General features: G+C 38.0%; 7 protein-coding genes across 8 annotated transcripts; 4 read left to right on the forward strand and 3 right to left on the reverse strand.

Annotated features, from left to right (window-relative positions):
* The first annotated feature begins 246 nt into the window (after window positions 1-246).
* On the forward strand, window positions 247-4,454 carry LOC140760899 (chloroplast protein FOR GROWTH AND FERTILITY 2-like). Of its 2 annotated transcripts, XM_073097977.1 has the most exons (3): window positions 247-622; window positions 1,226-1,853; window positions 4,328-4,454. In XM_073097977.1, exons 1-3 carry the CDS (start codon window positions 326-328, stop codon window positions 4,336-4,338), a joined length of 936 nt encoding a protein of 311 aa, XP_072954078.1. In that variant the 5' UTR covers window positions 247-325; the 3' UTR covers window positions 4,339-4,454. The 2 variants fall into 2 exon arrangements, with proteins under 2 accessions (XP_072954078.1, XP_072954077.1); XM_073097976.1 differs by lacking the exon at window positions 4,328-4,454 and having other exon boundaries at window positions 248-622; window positions 1,226-2,449.
* Window positions 2,744-5,045, reverse strand: LOC140760900 (GDSL esterase/lipase EXL3-like). Its single transcript, XM_073097978.1, has 5 exons — window positions 4,608-5,045; window positions 4,333-4,463; window positions 4,009-4,242; window positions 3,123-3,378; window positions 2,744-3,039 (listed from the first exon to the last, which is right to left on the reverse strand). Exons 1-5 carry the CDS (start codon window positions 4,873-4,875, stop codon window positions 2,846-2,848), a joined length of 1,083 nt encoding a protein of 360 aa, XP_072954079.1. The 5' UTR covers window positions 4,876-5,045; the 3' UTR covers window positions 2,744-2,845.
* Window positions 4,367-6,668, forward strand: LOC140760903 (heavy metal-associated isoprenylated plant protein 27-like). Its single transcript, XM_073097982.1, has 5 exons — window positions 4,367-4,425; window positions 5,773-5,843; window positions 5,929-6,039; window positions 6,131-6,206; window positions 6,301-6,668. Exons 2-5 carry the CDS (start codon window positions 5,817-5,819, stop codon window positions 6,609-6,611), a joined length of 525 nt encoding a protein of 174 aa, XP_072954083.1. The 5' UTR covers window positions 4,367-4,425; window positions 5,773-5,816; the 3' UTR covers window positions 6,612-6,668.
* An 82-nt stretch (window positions 6,669-6,750) lies between these two features.
* On the reverse strand, window positions 6,751-9,900 carry LOC140760901 (uncharacterized). The gene is made up of 6 exons (XM_073097979.1): window positions 9,491-9,900; window positions 8,948-9,082; window positions 8,738-8,810; window positions 8,369-8,463; window positions 7,226-7,393; window positions 6,751-7,128 (listed from the first exon to the last, which is right to left on the reverse strand). The coding sequence occupies exons 1-6, from the start codon at window positions 9,831-9,833 to the stop codon at window positions 6,965-6,967; spliced, it is 978 nt and encodes a 325-aa protein (XP_072954080.1). The 5' UTR covers window positions 9,834-9,900; the 3' UTR covers window positions 6,751-6,964.
* A 118-nt stretch (window positions 9,901-10,018) lies between these two features.
* Window positions 10,019-12,014, forward strand: LOC140760904 (uncharacterized). Its single transcript, XM_073097983.1, has 3 exons — window positions 10,019-10,187; window positions 10,270-10,324; window positions 11,617-12,014. Exons 1-3 carry the CDS (start codon window positions 10,090-10,092, stop codon window positions 11,689-11,691), a joined length of 228 nt encoding a protein of 75 aa, XP_072954084.1. The 5' UTR covers window positions 10,019-10,089; the 3' UTR covers window positions 11,692-12,014.
* An 842-nt stretch (window positions 12,015-12,856) lies between these two features.
* Window positions 12,857-13,216, forward strand: LOC140761303 (uncharacterized). The gene has a single exon (XM_073098576.1). It carries the CDS (start codon window positions 12,857-12,859, stop codon window positions 13,214-13,216), a length of 360 nt encoding a protein of 119 aa, XP_072954677.1.
* Window positions 13,217-13,589: 373 nt separating this feature from the next.
* On the reverse strand, window positions 13,590-23,652 carry LOC140761450 (la-related protein 1C). The gene is made up of 6 exons (XM_073098775.1): window positions 23,052-23,652; window positions 22,381-22,864; window positions 22,149-22,302; window positions 21,971-22,061; window positions 14,771-14,842; window positions 13,590-14,449 (listed from the first exon to the last, which is right to left on the reverse strand). The coding sequence occupies exons 1-6, from the start codon at window positions 23,325-23,327 to the stop codon at window positions 14,117-14,119; spliced, it is 1,410 nt and encodes a 469-aa protein (XP_072954876.1). The 5' UTR covers window positions 23,328-23,652; the 3' UTR covers window positions 13,590-14,116.
* Between the last annotated feature and the right edge of the window lie 361 nt (window positions 23,653-24,013).

Below are 24,013 nucleotides of genomic sequence, written 5' to 3' on the forward strand. Positions count from 1 at the left end.
TTTCTTTTAAACTAAGTTCACTAAAATACTTATAAAAGAAAGAAAGAAAGAAAGAAAGAATCAGTTCAAAGGGCTCAAAATAATATTAAGATTTAGGTGGTAGTGATGTGCAAAAAAAGGGTCAATTGAAAGGCTTTACAAATATGTAATAGTTATCGGATCTAGTGCTACTAATGTCATGGATCGGATCCGTATCCGAAAGTGTCAACGCAGCCCCCACTCAACTACCCTCTTCGTTCTTCTTCTTCCTCCCGTTCTCTTTTTTTTGACTCGTTTAACGCATCGACTTCTCTCTCTGAGCTTGAAATCCCTGGAAAGATCTCTAATGGAGAGGCTTATCTCTTCCTTCTCCTCTAAAACCCACCTTCCCAAATCGCCCGTGATCCTTCTTCCTCGTCTCGCCGTTGTTGAAAGATCTAGTCTTTTGCGGCTCCAAAGATCCAGCCTTAGGCCATTGGGAGCTCAGTTATCCAAAGAAGAAGGCTCACCACCTCTTATCGCGGCCTCTTCGTCGCGTACCCAAGGTTCACCGCTCGTATGGCCGGTGAAGAAGGCAGGGGAGGGAGTTCCAGGTGCCCAATTGGGTTCCGGGAGAGATTTGGCTTGCTTAGTCCTCCGAAAGGTGATTTTTTTTTTTCTCTTTCTTGTGTTCTCTCTTGGTTCCTTTCAATTTCTTATAATGAGATGGGTGAGTCCTTCTGGCTTGATCTAAATGATGGCTTGCAACTTTCTCTGGAAAAGTTGTAGTAATTGAGGTTTTTAAGGAAATTGACTTCCTATTTAATTATCACTATGGCGTTCTTGCCCTGTCACAAGACCAAATGTTGTTATGTGAGCAATTAGTTTCTGTTCCTTTTCTCAGTATGAAATGCATTCTCATGAATAAAACAGTAGTAGCAAACAATGACACATGTAAATCGTGTGTTTGATCTTTTGTTGTTTCTTTTCATTAAAATGTCTCTTATAAAGCAACAAGAATGATTTCTAAATTATGCGCATGTAGTGACATTAGGGATGCATAACAAATATTGAACCAAAGAATTGCCCCAAAATTGAATTATTTACCCTGCACTATTATCTAATACATGAGCTAATTGTACTTTTTCGTGGTCATGGATTTAAAAATTAGCCTCATATTGATCATCTTATTCTTCAATTGTTAGTTTAAGTTTTGGCACTCATTTTCTTGGTAGTTCTGACACAAGCTACACTATCCATGTTTCAGGTTAATTCAGCTGCTTTTTTTGTCCTTATGATTATACTTGTTGCAACCACAGTCCAGCCTCTCATTGCCCTACCAGCTTATGCAGCAGTGCAGTCTGCAACTAAGGCTGGTGGAAGACTCGTCGGCGGAGAGTTAATAAGTAGTGCTTGGGCTGGTTTCTTCGCTGGCTGTTTACACACATTGTCAGGCCCTGACCATCTTGCTGCATTAGCTCCTTTATCAATTGGAAGGACGAGATTAGAGAGTGCTTTGGTGGGGGCCCTCTGGGGCTGTGGCCATGATGCAGGACAAGTTATTTTTGGATTACTATTTTTGCTACTCAAGGATCGTTTACACATTGAGATCATCCGAACATGGGGTACAAGAGTTGTTGGTCTAACTCTTCTTATCATTGGTGCTATGGGCATCAAGGAAGCTTCTGAGGTCCACACCCCTTGTGTAGCTACGGGGAATGGGGAATATGATATGAGCATTGTTGAATCTCTACAGACTGAACCTAGTGGAAAGAAAAAGATTGGATTTGCGACATTTGCCACAGGCATTGTGCATGGGCTTCAGCCGGATGCACTAGTGATGGTCTTGCCTGCCCTAGCTCTTCCTTCACGTTTAGCTGGTGCTGCTTTTCTAGGTATGTTTCTTGTTGGGACTGTGTTTGCAATGGGAAGTTACACAGTTTTCTTAGGTTCTTGTAGTCAGGCACTAAAAGAAAGGGTTCCTAGAATAACAGAGAAATTGACTTGGGCTGCTTCACTAGTAGCTATCTTCATGGGGATAGCAATTCTGGTTAGCCAGTTCCTTGGGTTTAGCCTGTACTGATACAAGATGTGTTTTTCTTTCCTTTTTAAAAAAAATTTAGTTTGAATATTCAACCAATGTTTTTCTTATAAAAAGTTTGAGAGAGATTTATGGTAGAAATCGGTTCTTCATATTGTATCAGCTTGCTCTTTAATTGGGTTTTGCCCTTGCAATCTAAATATTGACTAGAGGAAAGTTCTGCTGTCTGTAGAGACTGCATGTTATTGGCTATGCTGTTATTTTTTCAATAGTCGGTTGGAGGCTTGCACTCTGCCAAGTTTTATTCTGTGTTTTGCAGCATATAATCCCATTTTGGCACATCTTTACTATGGATTCTTTCTCAGCTAAAACAAGGTGCATTAATTAATATGCTGACCAAGGGTCTGCAGATGGTTGGATTGAAGTGCATTCTTGGGGTTATGGTCATTGAAGGGTACTTATTTACTGGATATAGTCCCTAAATAGTAGTAAGAAAAGAATGTCATGCTTAATAAGAAATATCAAATCTACTACAGCCTTTTGTTCCTGTAATGTACTACTATGAAACCATCTTATCTTATAATAAAATCGGATAATTGATCTGACAGAGCCATATAAGGGCTCTCTTTTCCTTGATGAGTGTTTTGACATCTGCAAATCATTCTCCCAATTATGTTGATATGAGGATGACAGGATGGTAAAATTGCAATGCATTCACTGGGTACATATTAAGACAAGCTGAAATTGACGGTACCAAAAACGATGACAGAGAGTACTTGTATCATAGTTAAGTAGAACATATGAAGCTTGTGCAGCACCAATAAACTGGTGGGTAGTGTTTATCGTTTAGTTGAGTGTTGACCCATATCGCTGCATAAGTTTTCTTATCAAAATGTCATAAGCTCTTTCTGTAGGATGATATGTGTCCCAGAATACATACTTTGAAACATCTTCGCATGGGGGTGCCGTGATGCTATTGCAAGTTAGTGTGACTTCAAAGATCCCTGTGCCGCAACACCCTCTTGAGGTTACCTCAAATCCTGAAAGGGAAATTGGGAAGTTAAAATTTGCTAGAGGTTTATTCATGGCTATGTGATGACAGGGATCAAATCAAACATATTACCATAAGAAGAGGGGCGTTGTATCAGATCGAGAAAAGGTGTATACATATCAATGTAGACGATCTTTGATCCAGATAGTGTGTGATTAAGCCTTTCTATTTCCTTTGATAGTTCAGAATTCAATACGATGGCAGCTTGGTTGTAAGAAGTTACGCATTCTCTCTCAAGCCCTCCTGCATTGGTTCTTTGTGATGGTAAACACCCTATAGGTGGTACTCCTACAACACCAATTTTTCGTGCACCTGATCTGTACAGTTTCTGTGCAATTGGACAAGAATAACAAGTGCCCAGTAATGTAAAGATACAAATTTTATTATAACAAAGACATACTTATTGCAACTAGTGAGAAGTTTCTGCACTATGATTGTACTTAGAGAGTAGTCAGTATCATGCCTATTCTCCTTATGATATTTGATCTGGATGACCAGATAATAATTATGTTTCACTAGCCAAGCATACTACATACAAGAGGCTAACTTCTGCTTGAGTCATACTTACTCTTTGTCTAACCTTTTAGGCGAATATTTAGTGATTGTCTGTTTGATACTGAAATAGAGTGTGCATAATTCTGTTTGGTCCCTTGATTCATTAGCATCAGTTCTTTGCACAGCTCAATAAACTATTGCTTTCGTTTACAGTTAAATAGTCCAATAAATTATCAAAATTATGAATATAGGTGGATCGCATGCCAGATATATCTTATTTCACTGATGTGCAGTGATAGTGCTGAAGGAAATCTATCCATGTATTTGACACACAGAGCAAGAATAGCTAGAAAATGAACCTATGACTTTACCTCCTAAACAGATAGAGTAAGTGAGTAACAATTCAAATGTAGAAAGTTGATGTCTAAAATTCTGTTCATGAGATTTTATCCTTTTACTTTACCTGGAAAAAACTTGAAGCTGATTGCACTACAAACTTGATGTACGACGCGAGGTCATACTCTACACTTCGAAATGGTGTAGTGAAGTATGTGTTTGCTAAATCATCAGTTCCTGTCATTACAATGTACATGCTTTTTGAGATGATATGATCTGCTGTCTTCTCTCCTGCAATTGCCTTCAGCTTCTTCTTGTACTCTTCGAACATATTTAGTTGATCATCCAAAGTAAGAACTGACTGGAAGACAGATCACAATACTCCATGTAAGAATCACCAGTTTACAAGAACTTGGACTTTTGAGGAAAATTGAAAATTGTTACAGGTTACCATTAGTTGAGCTGTCAGAGGATCATATCCACAGGCACCAGAGGCAAAACTTACACCAGTCAGGAGATCCTTATCATCCAGTTGCGTCCCGAGGTAAGCCGGCACATACTCCTTTACTCCTAGTTGAGAAGCTGGAAGAAAATTTTCTTCTTTGTTAAGGAGAATAAAACATGCATCATATTCATTGTTGTTTTCATATGCAAGGTACTACTGCATAATGTTATGAATCTACAGTCTTTTACTAAACTCTTATTCTGAGTCCTGAAACACTTAACCTATCATGTCGCCTGGTACTTTCCCATTGCTGAACCTTCCAGTCGCTTTGTGACCTGCAAAGTCCTTTCCATAGGGAGGAAAGTTGCATTTGATCATTGTGTCGATTGCATTATTGTTTCCTGGATCCACAATGGAGTCTCCGAAGACGATGATTGCCGGAGGAACTGTTCTATTCGAGGACTTGGATAGAACCTGATGAATTTCTAGGAGAAATATCATCAGAGAGAGTGCAGTGAATGCAGCTCTAACCAAGCATTTGCTACCCATGTTGGCACTTCCTGTTTGTCTCCTTGAAATGGAATTTGGGCAGTGGCTACTTGCTTGTCTATGAATTGCTGTGCTTTTTATATATCACGATTGAAGGATGGTTAAAAACTTGTGGATTTTGTTTACTTTTCTTGAAAGATAGATACTGGATTCTCATATAAACTTGGGAGTACTAGAAGCAAGACTAGGCATGTCTGGTGTTTGTTGATTGTAAACATTGGTAGGGCAATCTAGACTAGAAATGGTTACATAGTTTAAGCCAAGTATAAACATGTTAGGTGTTTGGTTAATGAGAAATTGAATATCTTGCTTCTAAGGTTGTAACATAGAGACACAAATACGCCACACCCACCTTAATTAGGTGTTCAAGTCTCCACCTAACAAGACTAAGCTTTGAATTATGAAGATTAACATGAATAATCCTCTGAATTAGTAAACAAACCTAGAATGTTTAGTACTAACCACTAATAATAGTTAGCGAAGAAGTTCAAATAAATACCTGTAAGTGTTCTTATTAAGAATCACAGTCACCTATTAGAATCTACTAATTCATCCGTCAACACGTACAATAATTTTAAATTTTATAATTAAAATATGATACGAGATACTAAGACGGATGTCTAAGACATAGGTGTTAAGGCCGAAGTTTATTTTTAATGAAATAATGGTACTAAGAGATCTTAATTTAATAAAAGGTATAACAACGTCAACTACTAGACCAAGATCTCAATTTTTAGTTGGTAAATCTACAATTTGTTCCCAAAACTATTATTAAATTTCCTATTTATTTATTTAAAAAAAAAAAGAGTCACCGAAATATTCATTTCACACCCAAACTTTTTCGAGATTATGTTTCTGGCCCTTAATCATCTACTGTTCGCCACGTTGCACGAGAAGACACGTGGAATCCTCTACCACAGGCGATTCGCCGCGTGTCCATTATGATGTGGACAAGGGAAGTCTTCTTGGTAAGCAGAGTAGTATAGAAGCGTCCAGATTTCAAACCTTTTTGCTCAATAGCTCGCCATTAAAGCAAGAAAGATATACTCACAGAATAAGAGCTTTGATCTCAATCTAGTAGAGATGGGAGTGATGGGCTTCTTCTCCGAGCTGTGTTCACTTCCGGGACGTCACAAGAATCTCGAGAAACGCAAGCAGTTGCAGGTACGTATATATATATATATATATATATATATATATATCTTTTGATCGAGGTCTTAATGTGTGAGTATTAATATTGCATGGATTAATTTAGACGGTGGAGATGAAGGTTAGAATAGACTGCGAAGGTTGCGAGCGTAAGATCAAGAAAGCACTCCAAGGCATGAAAGGTTTAACGAATCATTGATTGATTAATATATCTATGTATATGATGATGGTAATAAGAGTTTGTAATAAGAATGATGATGATGATGATGACGACAGGGGTGAATACAGTGGAGATAGAGGCGAAGCAGCACAAGGTGGCGGTGACGGGATACGTGGAGGCGTCGAGGGTGATGAAGAGGGTGGCGCGGAAGACCGGGAAGAAGGTGGAGCCGTGGCCGTACGTGCCTTACGACGTCGTGGCGCACCCGTACGCCCCCGGGGCGTACGACAAGAAGGCGCCGCCGGGGTACGTGCGGAACGTCATCGTCGACCCCTCCGCCGCGCCGCTCGCGCGTGCGAGCTCGCTGGAGGAGAAGTACTCCTCTGCCTTCAGTGATGAGAACCCCAACGCCTGTGTCATCATGTGATACTACTCCCCTCCAGAACTATATGTATATAGATATATATGATAGTGTGTAAATTTTGTTGTAGTTGTTTGTATTTATGGAGAATTTTATGGAGCTCTGCTCTGTGTAAGAATGGTGTAAAAGTTTCTACTCAATGAGATCAGGAAAATGGAGTTTCGAAATTTATTACAACAATCGCCAATGGGATGGCCTTCAAATGGTAGAAGGGATTCGTGTAGGATGAGTAACAACATCAGTTTAATTGCCACTCGACCTGTTAAATTCTCACTTACTCTAAAAAAAAACAATCAATCAAAAAGGAGAAGAAAGAGAAGTAAATAGTAAATAACAACTTTCTTGCAACAATCTGCGTTCTAAATCTTCATTATTCTTGGTGAGTCTCCAACAGCAGCTTCCATTCTCTGATACCACTCACCAATTTGAGTATTCTCCACCATATCTCTGCCAGATTTGAGGTAACGGATGGGTCTTAGAACTCCAAAGACAGCGAGATCCGCCAAGTTGGGTTTAGACCCACCTGGGTAAATGATTTAATATGGGAATTAGTACGCAGAATTCACAGGTAACGTAGCATCAGTAGTCACATACTAAGCTCAAGATCTAATATAGAGTACCAAGAAAATCTTTGCCGTCAAGAGCTTTCGTCCATGTTTCCGCAGCTTCGTATAAGGCGGAACGTTCATCAGTTATATTGTATTTCTTCTTTAGTTTCTTGGACACCATGTACATTGCAGCTGCTCCAGCATATTTTACTGTAAACCTCTCTGTAGTGCTAAAATTGCCTGCAGATGAAGACATAAGCATGATTTTGAGATTATCATTTCAAGGCCTTTCTTAATTCTTATATCTGCGACTTAGTGACGTACTAGATAAATATGAGAGATGAGGTCAAATGCATATAATTAACTATCTTCATGTGTCCATGCAGTTGCCTGATTGTTAGCAGAGATCCAACCTATTGGATGCTCTATAAATTTTATGAGTGTGTTTATATTCTTCCCCTGGGCATTAATCAGGATATAAATTACTTTTCAAGCTCTCCCGTAGAAGTTCAGATTTAATGCTTCTTTTTCCTCTAGCCAAGCTATTCTTCTCTCCTTATTCATAATCTCAAGGGTATTTCTATGTTGAGCATAGTTTAGTTTGCACGCATTTGTCTTGCTGGGGACTTAAATAAAAAAAGCTAAGCGAAGAGTAGCAAGTTTATTTAAATAACATAAAAAGTTCTAGTTATACTTTTGTTTGCTAGGAAGAAGTTATTACTAAACTAATGGTTTCCACTTGAAGGAGTTATGAAGCAGGACTAGAAAATGTGAAATTTTTTATATAGGTTTCTTTTTCTATGCTCCCTGTCAGAACATTAGCCATTGTCAGAGATCCAGTATGCAATTGTTTTGGAAGCTCTAACAAATAACACAAAAATTCAATGAATTCTCGAGTCTTGGTGAGATTTGTCTAGCTCCAACCTATACCTGAATAGCAGGATATCGCTTTTCATATATAAATCTATTACTAGCACATGACAAATAGATTCCTCATTCCTTCCATGATGCAAGCTAGATCATTGCAAATATCATAGTTGACATTATTCTTGCAATTTCAAATGGTGTTAGCGTTAGCCTTAATCAGTTTTAAGGGCTATATTTATATAGTATGTGAGCATATACAAATGAGTACATTCACAAATGAAGAAGAAAAAGGTAAACAACTTGAAAATTCATATAGGAAATGAGAACATTGATAGTTAAGAAGCTTACCATGTTTAGCTATGTAATCAAAAGACTCCAGAGCCTCTGAAGTTGTTCGATATATGTTCGGTGATAAGATATGCACAAGGTGATCATCAACCCACCTGAACACAGAAAACTTTTGCCTATCAAATCATTTGAGTACAGAAGGGTCTGAGACCATTAATATGAACCTAGAACTACCAATTACAAGCTTTTGAGTGTGTTGAAGCTTCAAATAGAACATTACTTAGTATCCAATCTGGAAAGATATGGCTTGCTTGCAATCGGCATATAGATAAATTTGAAAAGACAAAAATATGAAAGATTAACATGGCAATTGCTACTTCATCTATCTAAAGAAATAACTAGGAAACAAGTCTAACATGATAATTGTACCTGCGCCACTTTGCCTCTTCTTCATCAACAGAATTATCAGGGTTAATCCTTTGCTCTAAGTTGTTAATTATTTCTGCAAAGAAAACCAATGAGTTGTGAATAGTCAAAGAAACCTAAACTAATATATCCAATAACTTACACAAATATAACACTTCTTACCAAAAAGTTTGTGAAAATTAAAACTCGATAGTAAAAACAATGAACAATTACCAGATGAATCGACCAACTGTTCACCATCCACAACCAATATAGGGACCTTCTTGTAATCAGACCATTTGATCTCCTTTTTACTTATGGGGTTGACCTCCACAACTTTGTATGGTATATCATGATAATCCAAAAATGCTGGAACAAGACAAATATGAAATAAATAAGTTTACATAATTAAACAAATTAAGATCGCAATTATCAACCTCCACAAGTTGTATCAAAGTTTTGTGCACAAGACTTTCACCAAACAAACCAGTTATATGATACAAATCATACTTATTGAGCACCACAGTGACAAAAATGTAAGCTTGTATGCTGTGGTTTCCTCTAACTATCTGGAACACTCCCAATTGCCTTTTTTCATATTATTGCCTAAACAATAAATTCCAGAATCAAGCTAAGAGTCTCGAAATCACCAAATATTGGGGAAAAAGAATCTAGTTGTGATCCATCTAAGTTGAATCAGAACTGAAGCTTCCAAATCTTGGTCAACAAACCCGTCACTCGGGTCAAGGATCGAAGAAGCGAAGAAGAGAATATTACCTCTGACCTTGTTACAGAAAGGACAGGCTTCGTACTGGTAGAGTACAACGTCCTTAGGGAGGAGATCCGGCGAAGCAGGCGGCTCCTTCGCCTCCGCCACCGCAGCCGCCGTCACCAGGGTCAACGACAAGGAGATAGCTCCTGCGATCTCGACGACGCCCGACCTTCCCGACGCCGCCGGAGCGTTTGGGGGCCACCAACGCCATCGTGGGGACGTCGCGGCGGCGGTGCCGCTCAAAGCGACAGGCCGCAGGATCCTCCGGTCCACCGCCGCCACGGGAGAAGAAGTAAGGAGAGCTCGGTGGAGGAGGGAGCGGGAGATGAAACTCTGAGCTCTTCTCATTCTCTCCTCCTTCCGCTCTCTCTCGCTCGCGAAGTCTCGAAAAAGAGAGGATTTTTTTTTCTTTAGCTAAACCCCTAAGAGTTCCCACTTGATTCTGGATTTAATATTTATCGGAATGGGTGTTCTCGGAAGCTTATTCAGATAAATATTTTGCTGGTCAACCTATTTCAGTAATTATTTTGCGCGAGCGAAATAAGAGCAATCTATCTGTAGGAAGAAAAAACCGTACTTGGGAGAAGCGAATTCTAGAGTCGAGATGGTGAGAGGAAGCCGATTTCTCCTTAAAGAAGCCGGCGACGTCAGCAAAGCGATCTCCGACTTCTTAGTCTGCCCTCTGTCTAAGCAACCGTTGAGGTCTTCTCTTCTACTTATCAGCAGGCAGTTGGAATATTTATGGGAAGAATGAGATCATCTTCTCTTCTTCTTTTTTCTACAGGTATTGCCATGAATCGAAAGCTCTAGTGAGCGACAGCATTGGAGTATCGTTCCCCGTGAGTTCATGTCCTTTCTGTAGCTGGTTACTTGTGATAAATTCGTTCTTCTCCTTTGCATATTAGATGTATGACGAAATGTTCAACTTGAGTTTTGGAATGAGCAAATTGGATCTGTAGATTAGTATTCTTGGCATTGTGAGTAATTCTTTTCTCGCCCATTTGATTGAATATCTGGCATGCCTGAAGTGACCGGGTACTCAATTAGCTTCAATTTGGGGAAGTTGTTCCTTTTATTGTGCATCTGGTACCCAGTTAAGTAAATCCAGTTAAAATCCAGTTAAAATCCAGTCTAGATAGGGTAAATTTGAGCATGGCCTTATTTGATAATGCAGATCGCCTGCCTCATTGAGTGGGAAAAGGTAATGGGAAAATGTAATTGTTTCTAATATAATATTGTCTGAAATTTGAAACATCTGTGGTGGCATGATATAATGTGCATAGATGATCCGATTCATTGTAAACTTTGGTTTCCTAACATATTTATTGTCTTTTGATCGCTCCAAACCACATTTTAAGGAAAATTAGATGAGGGTTGTTTCCTTTCATGCCTAGAGGCAAAGCTGTTAGTTTTGTCAGTAGTATAGCATGCTTCCTGATCTGGGGTCATTTGGAGACTCATATTACTCATGGACAACTATACGAAGTAAAGCATGAACAAAAAACTAAAAAGTATTATTGGTGGTAAATCATGGGTGGTTGTCCATGTTGCAACATGGTGCAATGTAAAACTTAGGTGAATACCAAATAGAAGGAAAATGATGTGGTAAGTGGAAGTAGACATGGCATAATAACTGATTAGCGGCAAGGATATTCTTCATGCAGTTTCTGAAAACTAAAGTACAGCAAAAATTGGAAAGACAGATAAGAATATCAAAGCAATTTCTTCAATCACAAAAATTGGATCATAGGCTAACCTCGTTGTAGCTACTGATGCCGACTTCTATGTGTGTCTGATCATGTTTGTGACATACAATTATCCCCATTCTTCCATTACTGATCCTAGTCTTTGCAAGTCACTTGGTCATTTGAAAACACACGTGCTTTATTATCTTCTACCATCTTTAATGTGATAATTCTTGTGAGTGGGAGCCATTGAGGGAGCTGGGAGCTTTTGGCTTGGTAGTATATATCATCTTAACATGCAGGTCTGATGTTAGTAACACCAAATGTCGTATAACCAGTCAATAAATTTTTACACTTGTCCATCACTTAAAATAAATCATGTTTCGGGTATTTTTCTGGTCTGTTATTTAATTGATCCATTTGTTTGCAAACTATCCTCCCTTCAGATTGTTGATGGAATTCCTTGTTTGGTGCCAAAGGATGGCAAGTTGCTTGGAGGACCAAGACAAAGCAAAAAGTGAAGAAGTTGCTGATCAATCCGTTGTGGACAGTGAAAAGTGATTCCTAATAGACATTCAAGGTCTCCTACTTGGTGGTGTTGGAAATTGCTATCAGGTGCAACATTCAACAGGAGCTCTTTCAGCACTTAAAACCCTATGTATCTTCTGTTGGTCACTTGATTGCAATGTAGCTACTTTTAACTTGTGATTTATTGTAGTGTGTAATTTTTTATATGGTGAAATAGGAATAAATCGATGGAACAAAATGAGTAAAGTATCATTCAGGTGTATGAACATTATCCCCCTTAAAATTTTAGCAATAAAGGTTCTCTACTGGATGGATTCAGGAAACTGTGTTTCATTTCTCCTACTATACATTCATAATGATAAAAAAATCATCTTTTGCTCTCTATCTCTCTCTCTTTTTTTGTTTTCAAATTCAAAATCAGAGCATTCGTTCTAGGAAGCAGCTTTTTATCTTGTGTGTGTATTTCTGCGCACGCCTTGCTGAATACTGGATTAATATCAATCTTTGCTAATATTCTTGCATTGGATTGATGTTACTACTTGGCCTTTCCTGATTAATTTGATTCCTTTAACTCAAAGTAACTCGAATATTGGAAAACAAAAGTCTATAATTTGTTATTGAAGCAATTGATAATCTGAACTACTCTATCTGACCGTACTGCTGTAGCTAGCACAACAACTTCCATTTATGCTATCAGATAGAGATAAGAAAAGATTCCTGTCCTCTTGTGCTTGCTTTTATTTCTGAGCAAATGTTCACTTACCTAATACTGGTAGCATTACCCTTTTCTTTTTTTTGCAAACATGTTACTTTTTTTTTTTTTCTAATGCAAAGATGTTACTTTAAAAAGTGGTTTTCGGTAGTAATTTTGCAAAGAGACCCTACTAAAAAGCCATCTGCTATTTAGTGTAGTATTATAATGTCAGCACTTGATCAGCTCTTGGCATTCCAAGCAAAATTCCAACATAAAGAAAGGAAGAAAAGACTTGGTTTTAGGTGTACCTTCCAACAGGGAACTCTCAACTCCCTCTATCCCTCCAACCAACCTTGTAAATAACGCTATATAGTATATAAAAAGAGATCATGTAACACACTGAAACACTCCTTAAATAGCTTTCTCTGCTAGTAGTTCCACATTCATCTCGGTTAAGAGCAATCATGAGCCACTATGTCGCCCTTGTCTCCCACGTCCTTGGCATCAGGAGCTGGATCTTGGAGGAAGTCTTCATGATGAGAAGCACAAATGACTCACAACTGAAGCAAAAGGCAGCAGCAGATGAAGAACATGCTGAATGCTGTGTTTGCCTGTCGAGGTACGAGGAAGGCGAAGTTATACGTAAACTCCCGTGCCATCATTTGTTTCATCGGGAATGCGTCGATCGGTGGCTGGCTCTGCACCGGCGAACTTGCCCACTTTGCCGCGTGGATATCGACGGGCAACTGGTGAGTGGGCCCGAGGAGCAGCTCTCTGATGATCTTGTCATCTGGTTCTCCTCCTTCCTTGTACCAGGCTTCTAAGGCTCAATTTTTGCAGGAGTACATACTTTTTTTCTTCTTCTTTATTTGAGAAGAGCAGGAGTAAGTAGTTGATGGGTCCCTATATGGATACAAGACCCTATTCCTTTTGTAATGTATTTTACTTCCTTTCCCTTTTTGGCTTGCTATCGTTGAAGTCGCTGTATATATAATATTATATCCCCTTAAGATGGATTTTGAATTATTGGAACAATTTGACATACATCGGGTTGGCCCAGGAGACCCTGCATCACCTCCAGAAGAACAGAAATGATCTAAGACCTAATCTTTGAAGCAAGCATGCTTACCCTGCTGAATACATATCGCTTTAAATTTAGAGATAACTTAATCTCCAATAAATCACAGACCACTAGAATAATTCAATTGCTAATGAAGTGCATAGATAACATATCCTTGTTTGTAGTAGAAGGAAATGAAGAAGAAAATAAAAAATAAAAATAAAACAAAACAAGTCGCTTCCAGGTTCTGCAGCACTACGGTGCCAAACAAAAGCCATCCCCTCATCTCTTCAAACGAAACCAATTTCAAATCCTCCCCAGAAAAATTGGAGGTTAGCAGCCAAAAGGAGGGGAAAAAAGAAATGAAAAAAAAAAAAAAGAACTGCGCAGAAGGTTCTGAAATACTCAGCCAAGTTTGGTAACGGGATATCACCATAAAAAAAGCATCACCATAACCACATTATTGTAACTCTGTCTTCCCCATTTTCCTTTTCTTTTTGCTCCTTTTAATTTGCCAATTTCATTTCTTTTTCTTTTTGATGAATCGAGAGATCAGGAGCTTTCTGCCACCCAGAGTCAGATGACTAGATCTTATCTAAACCAGTAAAGTGTTTGCTTGCCTCCACAACATAAACCTTCTTCCAAATTTTTTTGAACATGATAGCTATATGCTATCACTCCTTGGTAAACTTTTAACAGACTCCGATTGATCTGAATCATTGTGTTCATTAGCTTGACTAATCCCATCATGAAGGCCCTCTACCACCTGTGCCTGATTATTGAGATGCCCAGATGCTGATCTCCCAAGAACTACCTCACCACTTGTTGATCTCATACTATAGTGGTCGGATGCACCCTCCAGCCCGACAGTTCGAAAACGAGAAGCCACAATATCAACATTAGGTGTTGCAGGGGACAGAGGACCAGCAGCAGTAAAATTCTCAGGTTGGGGAAGCACCCAAATCATCCAATCATTCCGCCGCCTTATTTTGTCGCCCTGCATAACAGCTTGTGTAAGGGATAATCGAAAAGGAATGTTAAATCATATCTCCAGAAAAATTCAATCCAGCAAAAGAAATTCATTCAATTTTGGAAGAAGATTCACAATTAGACAAAAGACAGCAGCAAGAAAGTGTATTTATGGGCGATCCCTGATGCCCAAACCTGTTATGTTCTTAAAGCAAGAAGCCTCTTATCAGGGGTTTGTTGGAAGTAAGGCCATAGGTTCTTACGGAATGGCCCACAGTAAACCAACTGATAATACGCATTCCAGTTGACTAGCTAAATATTAACACCTATCTATTCTGAGAAAGGATACCTGTAGTTCCACTATGGTTGATAGCTGCACTGTCTCCATTATAAATGCTAGGTTATTTGTTAATTGTTTAACCTGCAAAACATTTCCATAAAGCCATTGCTATGCTGTTATAAATAAACATAAAAGATATGGAATAACTTGACACAATGAAAAATAAATAAAGGCTACTGAAGAAGTGAGAATGTAGCAAATGATTAGAAAAATTAAGAAGCCTAATTTAGTCAATACAAGCCCTTAAGCTAGTATCTGTTCAGGTTTCACAATATCAACTGCTCCAACGAAACTGAGCATCATTTACATCCTTCAGTTAAAATTATGTAAATCAATGAAGCAAAATAAGGTAAATTAACTACTTTACATACTTAACAAAAAAGTTTCATCAAAAGAATAGATAGATCAAATGAGAAGATGCAAGATTACTATATTCATTTAGTCAAAAAGAAAAATAATGCCATACCTGCAAGCATGAAATAATGGTTCTCTTAAAAAAGCAAAGATCCAAGGAAGTGACTCCAACAACTGAAACTTGGGCATACAGTAGGACAAAAAACTGATGCAAGTATAAAGAAGTGTACCTATTTTTGGGTGGTGACAGCCTGCAGCAATTTTTGACATTGGTTGTTCTTGGGTGGCGACAGATGAGAGATAGAAAGAGAAGTCTCATAAAAATATTTCAGTGGCTGAATATCAGGAAGGATGCATTTGAGTATGATGACAAATCTATTACATGCATCCTTCAACAGTGATACCAATGAGTCCAGAAACAGCCAAACAGGTTGAGACAAGGATGTAAATAGAGATATACCAATAGCAGCAGAACAAATAAATCAGATTGTTTCACGACACAAATTTATATCCTAGGATGTAAATACTGTTAAAGCAGGGAATTTCAGAATGCATCCTAGTACACTAGACTCCCACAAATGTGAGATCTATGGAGGGAGCCTTGATCCCATGTTTGAAGTGGGAGTCATGACAAATAAAACTAAAAATAAACTGCGTCTTCTATATGTTTATAGACAAAGAATAACAATTCCAACACATCAAATATAAAACATTAGTTTCACACAGATCCCTCATGTTTATGACTTCATTCCACTATTGCAATTAGTTGACTAAATGCTAGTCATTACCAAACTCATGATCTTCTAGTATCGACCGCAATTAAGTTTTTCATAGAACCTTCCCAACAGTGTTTACATGCTTAGGGAAAACCAAAAAGATATCTCTATGCTTAATAACGCCACATTTACCTCATAGCTTAAGAAAATTACAACAATAAAAAAAATTAAAAGGATTTTATCTCTATAAATCAAAAGTCAAATAAGGTTACATATTCCTCCGACATACCTAGGATAATGAGTGCTCAACAGTGAAATCAAGTTCAGATAGTTACATTTTCCTCAGATATTCTCTCTCCTTCCATTGCCTTTGGGATAGATCATTCAAACAGCATCCCTTTAATATCATGTGTCATGAAGATTATACCACAAATAATTAACCTAAATTAAATTCAATGTCATTCTTCCAAAAATGTTTGACTCAACCTATTACCCACATATCAAGCCCCTTTGTCAGTTTTCTTCCTATTAACATTAGACAATAGGAAGTCTAAATAGTTTCAAAAGAATTTACAAACTTTAATTTTAACTAAGACCAAATCTCTTGCCTATGATCCCTTCTATTTAACATTTTTTTCCTCCTGCAAGTAACCTAAAATATTTTTAGACGAATATCTATAAGGAGCTTGCTAGTGCTATAATCGTGTTTAATCATGTGACATGGTCATCCTCGCCAACGATAAAATCCATAAATCATTACCCCTAAAATCCTACATTGAGGTAAGATAATAGTACTCATATCGCTGAGGATGCTATGATAATCATCATATCATTAGGTGTAGTAGGGTTGAGGACGACGCTGATGATGAGCAAGCAACAAGGGTAAGGGAATAGACAAGTTAGAGAGAAAGAGGAAAATCATACAACAAAAAGAGAAAATGGGATTAAGAGAATTAGTACTATAAGAAGCAATAAGGCAGTAAGAAAAATGATACATGTAAAGGAAAAAGAAATCAAAGACAGAAACATAATGACTGTGAGATAATTTGGAGTCTTAAAAAACAATGAACCCTATAGCATTTGAAACTAATACTATTGAAAAAGTCACTATTGAAAAAGGGTTGGTGTTTATTTTAGAAATATGCTCTCTAGAATAGTAATCACATCTAAAAATATCATTAACCTTTTCTCTTCTTTCCAATGAAAACAGTTCTTTTAGTATTGTTAATTCTACTCTAGGGAGCAGGAGCAGCACAAATCTTAAGATCAAAATTTTCGTAAAGACAGGGTAAATGGTAATGACACAAACTCTATAGTTCACTGCATATATACAACATAAATAATAGACAACACTTCCAAAAAAAATCTGGATCAATCGTGACTTTACTGAAAATTGGCAAAAGAACTTATGAAGTGACCTAGGTTTAGTTTCTAATGATGATATGGTTCATTATTTTTGAAGAAGACCTCAAAATTATCTCACAGCTATCATATTCTTCTCATTGATTTCTTTTTTTCTATTTCTTTTACGAAAATCAATTCCCTTACCAACATACTACACCTAATATAGTAATAACTTTTGTTAATCCCATTCTTTCACTTCGTCATATAAGTATCATTTTTCCCTCTAACTCATCTACTCTCTTCCCCCTTATTGTTTGTTCATCATTAGCATCATTTTCAGTCCTATGCATAAAGATAGGATCACCACCGTTGCATCCACAATGACATATAGACTATTATCTCGTCTCCGTGTAGGATTTTGAGGGTAATGACATAAGCAAGAATGAACATGTCATATAATTAGTCTCACGATTCTAGCACTAGCAAGATCTGTGTAAATAATCTCTTAAAACTATCTTAGTTACTTGCAAGGAGGAAGAAGATGTTAAAGATAAGGGATCATAGGCAAGAGATTTGGTATAATTGAAATTAAAGTTTGTAAATCCTTATAAAACTATTTGAACGATCTCTTGTCTAAAAATTATAGGAACAAAACCAACAAAAAGGCTGTGTGGGTACCTGTAATGATGGATTGAACTATTATAAGAAATATGTATGAAAGAATCTTCAAATACTTGATGTCGGAAGGATGACATTTGAACAAGATATCCCATTTCTAAATGGCAAATTGATTTTATTGCATCTGAAATGCAACTTGGCAAGTTTCTTTAGAGCTTAGATAAAGGAAAACAGATGCGATCCAAGACAGAAGTTTGATCCCCGACACATTCCATGTGTATGATTCCAATAAGCTAATATCTAAATATAATAAATTCAAAAGAAGATTAGGTTTGACGAATGTCAGTTGCTCTTCAGTAGAAATACTTGACCTTAAAAATAAGAGAAGAAAGCAAAGATTAATATGCTAACAAGTCTATTATGCTATGGGAAAGTGTCTTTTATTGTTACATTTTCCTTAGTTAAATTCTTTATGTCTATTTACTTAGGTCGATTACATTCTTTAATTGCTCAAGTATTAACAATTGATTTTTTTCCTCACAGCGTTTAGGGGCTGAGGGGAGAACAAATGAATTGTATAAGCCACTATACTCTTCCTTAAGGAAAGACAAGGCTAATAATTTGCACAATAGAAGGGAGAGAATCAAGAAATTCTTAATTTCTCATAATAACATCTCAGTATTATAATTATTAAAGTCAAATTGCTTCGATCATGATCATTTTGACTTAGACATTTTAACTCAACCAATCGTTAAATACACTTTCACAAATAAAGCAAGAAAATTTGGTTATGTCATGACCTCACCGTTGTGGTTACTGTATAAATAGTGGTCACATGCATCTTGACCTCTTAAGTAATTGGTATTTTTTTCTTGAATATCTGTTGACAGCGTCTCACCATAGTAGTTGACTTTTTCCATTAAGTATTGGATTGCCAATTTAGGAAGTTAAGGGCCGATGTAGGTTTACGAATAGATTATAGAGGAGATACTAGATACAATATGCTCGTTGCTCATTTATGGTTGACCGCAAAAAAGGCAAAAGAGAGGGAGAACAACTTTGAGGAGAGAATTGTGCTAGAGCACCCGTCTCTAGGTTTATCCAAGAAGGGAGTATTTAAATTAATAGGTTGGATACTTGGATTGTGCTTATGGAGGATTGTTTGAGTCCGAGCCCAAGCCTTCATATCTCAAAGCCACCAAACCTGACGGGCATGAAGCATCAACCAACAGGAAATATAAGAATGAACTATAAACTCAATCAAGGATTGTTGTTCCTTTGGCACGATCCGTACCAATTAGTTGTCAACACCTCATGGCAAAGAAGAATGAGAGAGGAGAAGAAAGCAAAAGGAGAGGAACCGGTCTAGAAGTCTTCGCCACCACAACACCATCAATCCATTCCAAATTAGTCGGAATAAGGGGCTTCAAATAATCAAGCTAGCTCAATAAAGCTTCGCTCAAACGTGAGTCGATTCAAGCTTGATTTGCAAAAAAAACTCAAAATTAATTTCGAGTCGAGCCTGATGATGAGTCTATTCGATCAAGCTTGGCTCAAAAATAACAATATAATATTTAATATTATATAATATATAATACATATGACTCATATGAACTATGAACCTTATATCAACATCAATATTATTATATTAATTCTTACACCTTCACAAATTGAATCAATCCTTATTTCAAGTTGGGTCAAACTTGATCGGGCTTGATTTTTAAGCTTGAATTGTTTCATGCTTGAAATTGCACATTGATCAGCCCGTTTGGGTTTGAGCTCAAAATTGGCTAGAACTTGATTCTATAATAAGGCTCAAAATTAATTTCATTTCAAGCTTGATTAGAGCTTGGCTCGATCAAGCTCAACTCAATTACACCCCTATCTGTAATTGTTGCCTTCAATTGCTAAGGAAAGAGGGCTTATACCATGAGAAGTGGAGAAGATGATGGTTTTCTATCATAGCCTATCGATTCCTATTTTAAGTTATGGTGGATTATCACTTATGAAGTTGATCCTATTTAGTTGATAATGGATCATGACTTACATAATGGATCTTGATGCTCTACGATCGCAAACCCTTCTCTTCACTTGCTTGTTTTATCCATGTGATTGAGACCCTAGCGATGATCGTTGATTTCCTCTGACTACTCCAAGCAAGTACATAAGGCCTTAATAAGGCTTCATCTTCTCTAGCTTTTCCGCACAATGCTAAAAACCCGTTCTTACTCATTCAAAGGCTGTATAAGCCTTTCGGAGGGGTCTTGTCGGCACTCTCTATGTCATGTGCTGACCTAATGTTGGCACGGTATGTGTTAGCTGGCACTACCCATGCCGATTGGCAAATTCTATATCTAGAACTGGAAACCTAACATATAAAATTTGGTAGTAGAAATGAGAACCTACCATATAAATTTTGGTAAACTTATCAAAAGCTCGAAGAAAAGAACTAAGTGAGATAATAAATCTAGAGCATAATTTTTGAGTTATTTCAACAAAATAATTGTCTACATTAGTATTGCAAACATAAATAATTATGATGTATCAAACTAACAATTTCATAAAATAAATGATATAGTATATAGTACATGTGCAAATTGTAGAGGCAGGTCGGCAATAGAAAATGTTTAAGGCTTCAAAAAGAACAAATAGAGATAAGGATTTTCTGAAATTTCAACATCTTGAGTCTGATCACCTACATAAAGAACATAATCAGTTTCTTATAGTATGCACAGAGTGAAGCTGGTTAAGCCCATTTGTGACGTTGATGAATCAAAATTGGTTGATAACAGAATGTTGTGAGTGAAAGAAGGAAAACAATATAGAATCAAACGACAAGGAAAGCAAAATGCTTAGAGGCCTCACACTTATTTGGAAGAGAGATCGCAGCGATAAAAAGGGAACGTGTGTAAGGATGAGTAGAGATTAGAGAAGTTCACAAACAGAAGGACAGTGAAGGAGTGATCCCAAGGGGACTAAACCAATATTGAACCACATTCTTACCACATGGCAGCTTCTTTAAGATAACTCTCTTTATCATCCAAAGTTCAAAGTCAGGGAAATTCCAGATGCATAGATTAAGAAGGTATTAGTGTAAATTCAATAAAACATGAGCTTACAGACAAAATACAGCTGCTGACAGCAGTTCCCTCATTCATCTAAAACAGAGGGCATGACATCAGAAACTGACAATATAATCAGTGCCTCAAAATTTCTGTTGAAAAGAAGAGGATTTTGCAACATGGGTTGATTCAATGCTCATCAGATGACATAGGCTTCCTATAAATAATAGAATCAACATACTCAAAGACCTGTAACATAAAAGAAAACCATACAAACACCTTAAGAATAACCTTACCCTGAAAGAAAAATCTTTAGACATGCATAACACCACATGCCTACCTAATCTCTGTTTCTGGTCATACTAAGATTTAAAAATGTTTGAACATTTCCATAGCGACAAAACTCGTGTGAGAGTTTCTTCATTCAAAATGGAGGCCATTAGATAAATAGCATATGCTCATACCATAACCTCGTTAAAAGCCATAATTTCAACTTGTCATGTTCAGTGAAAGACAATTTTTCGTTTCCAAAATGCATATAGTTGGAAACAGTACAAGCATTACCTATTTAACAGTGACTATTGAGTCTGGCAAGGTGCACAAACCATAAAGGATGCCTGAGATCATGATATATCCAAACATCACTAGTGTTCTCCCTTGGTATAACCTGCATTTTTTTCCTCACAGCATCTTGTACTATCCTCGTGAAAGAATTATTAGGTTACTCATTGTAAAACAACGTCTTGATCTCTCCTGATAAGTTAATACTCACGATATAAATGCTTGACCCCTCAAATCTGAAATCTGCCCATTCCAAACCTTCTTTCTTGAAATATCTTTTAAATTTCTAGCCAGTTATCTGTAAAGTTTAACTATGTAACACAGCTACCCTCGACCATACAGGTTAATGTCCAACCAGTGATAAACAATCTAAAATATCTATATTTAGTTGTAGATAGTTAGCAATTTATAGTAAAAATCTGCATCCTTAATTCAGCACAAAAGAGATAAGTCAAAATCTTTAGCAATTTGTGGTATCACCAAAAGATCAATTAAAAACAAAATGTTGGCTACCAAGGAGGAAATGAAGAAAATATGAAGCTTTTACAACTCACTCTGTTGAAGCCAGCTATCAATGATATTGGAACCCAACCTTGGTCATCCATGTTCTGCCGCAAGAATATGTCCTTGCACAAATTTTCGGAACTGCATACGTGAGAATGAAATATCTTGAGAAACATAGAAAACCATAATCAACCGAGATATCAAGTCTGCAAATAACCAGAGAAACACCTGAAGTAGTAATCTATCTGCTTCAGTAGAAGAGCCCGCTGAGGATCTATTGCTGGAATAATAAAAGCAGGTGGACCAACTGGATGAGAAACAAAAGGTACACCCCTGAGAGTCTCAGGAGGTGGTGGTACATAGTACACAGGAGATGTCACCTCTGCAAGCAGATAGAGCACATTGTCAGAAAAAAACTAATGAGAATTCTGACAGACAATTTAAGGAAACTGTGACATACCAGGGAAGCCCATGGGGTTCCCAAAAGGTCGGGCCTGTGGAGGAGGGCTAATAAAAGGTGGTGGTGGTGCAACAACAGGCAGAGGTGCTCTGATGAAAGGTGGTCGAACGCCCCGCTGCTGCTGCTGCTGCTGCTGCAAATGGATATCTCTACCAACAAGATTTCGATTGTACCCATCAAAGCCCCCACGCTCCTGATCATGCCTGCCACCATGATGAGCCCCGCCGCCGCCATTGTTACCCCTTCTATTATTGCCACCATATCGCCGGTGATGATCCCCACCGCTCCTATTGCCATGCTCCCAACTGTTGATGTTTCTGTTGGGTTGGCCGTCTTCCACGATCGCCTGCTTGTCCAGCATTGGTGCCGGAGCCATGTTCTTATTAGATTTCTGGCGCACCGGAGCCGTATGATTTGGGATCGAGTTAGGGCTTAGATTATTAGTATTTTTCTTCGGGGAAGAAGAAGTCGAAATTGTAGGACCCTAATATCAAGAGAAAAGACACGCATTAAGCTCTCGGACGATCAATACACCAGAAACCCCTTGACTTGTAACATCCAGAATCGAAAAGAACCAAAATTGGACGATAAATCTAATCAAATCATTTGAAACGATAATCCCCTAATATCAACAATCGACACACATCAAGAAAACCATGAGGGGATCTAACCGGAGAGGAAGCCAGCGATCCATCCGAGGCCTTCGGGGTGACCTTCCCCGTCGCCGACTCGGACAGCGCGGGCCAGGACTCGGCGCCCATGACCGGGCCCACCTCGATCGCGCCATTCGACGGCCGCTTCCAGGCTGGCTTCTTGACCACAGCTGCACCGCTTCCGTCCTCCGCGACATTGGCCGGCCCGGGGGACGCGAGACCGGGACCGGCATCGATCGGCGATCCGTCGATCTCCACTGGGGTACGGTCGTGGCGGTCAGGGTTCGAGGCCATAACGAAGGAAACAACAAAAAGATCTAGGGTTTCCGGGGAGATTGGAGATGAGAGACGATTAGGGTTCGGCGGCGGCGGCGGCGATGACGGCGGTGGATGGTAAGGCTTATCAGGAATGCATTGGATTCTGCCAAAAATAGGAGAGGGATCAAGAAGACGGGGATGGGATCGGAGCACGAGAGGCGTCTCTCTCTCTCTCTCTCTCCTCTCTCTCTCTCTCTATCAGACCAGAGTGGCTTTATGCGTCTTGTGAATGGCTTTTGTAGTTGTGTGCTCTCTTCTTTTTCCCCTTTTCTTTATTAATTTTTATTTTCTTCTTTCCTTTGCCATTTTCCTTCTCGGAGGTTAGTTGAGAGGAAGAGGAGAGAAGTTTCTTTCCCTTGGTTTGCTGGGGAATGTGACAAATATCACTTCCTTTTACCTAAATTTTTGGGATTTTAAATATTAACATTTTACTTTTCTTTTCTCTCTCTTCTTTTGTCCTCGAATCTTCTATTTGTACTGGATCGTAAATGCCTAACTAATTTCTTGTCTCTTATTAAATAAAAATAGATATATGTGTCCTTATACTTAAAATACCTCTTATTTCAGCTTAAAATTTTGTTTCCCTTTTATTTTTAATTTAATTTTTAAAAAAATGTACTTAAAATTTTAAAGTTCATTTCGTATCCATGCGGTAATTATAC

The sequence above is a fragment of the Typha angustifolia genome, chromosome 6 (assembly GCF_048772165.1).
Source record: "Typha angustifolia cultivar Huaian chromosome 6, ASM4877216v1, whole genome shotgun sequence".
In the NCBI taxonomy this organism is placed as follows: Eukaryota; Viridiplantae; Streptophyta; class Magnoliopsida; order Poales; family Typhaceae; genus Typha; species Typha angustifolia.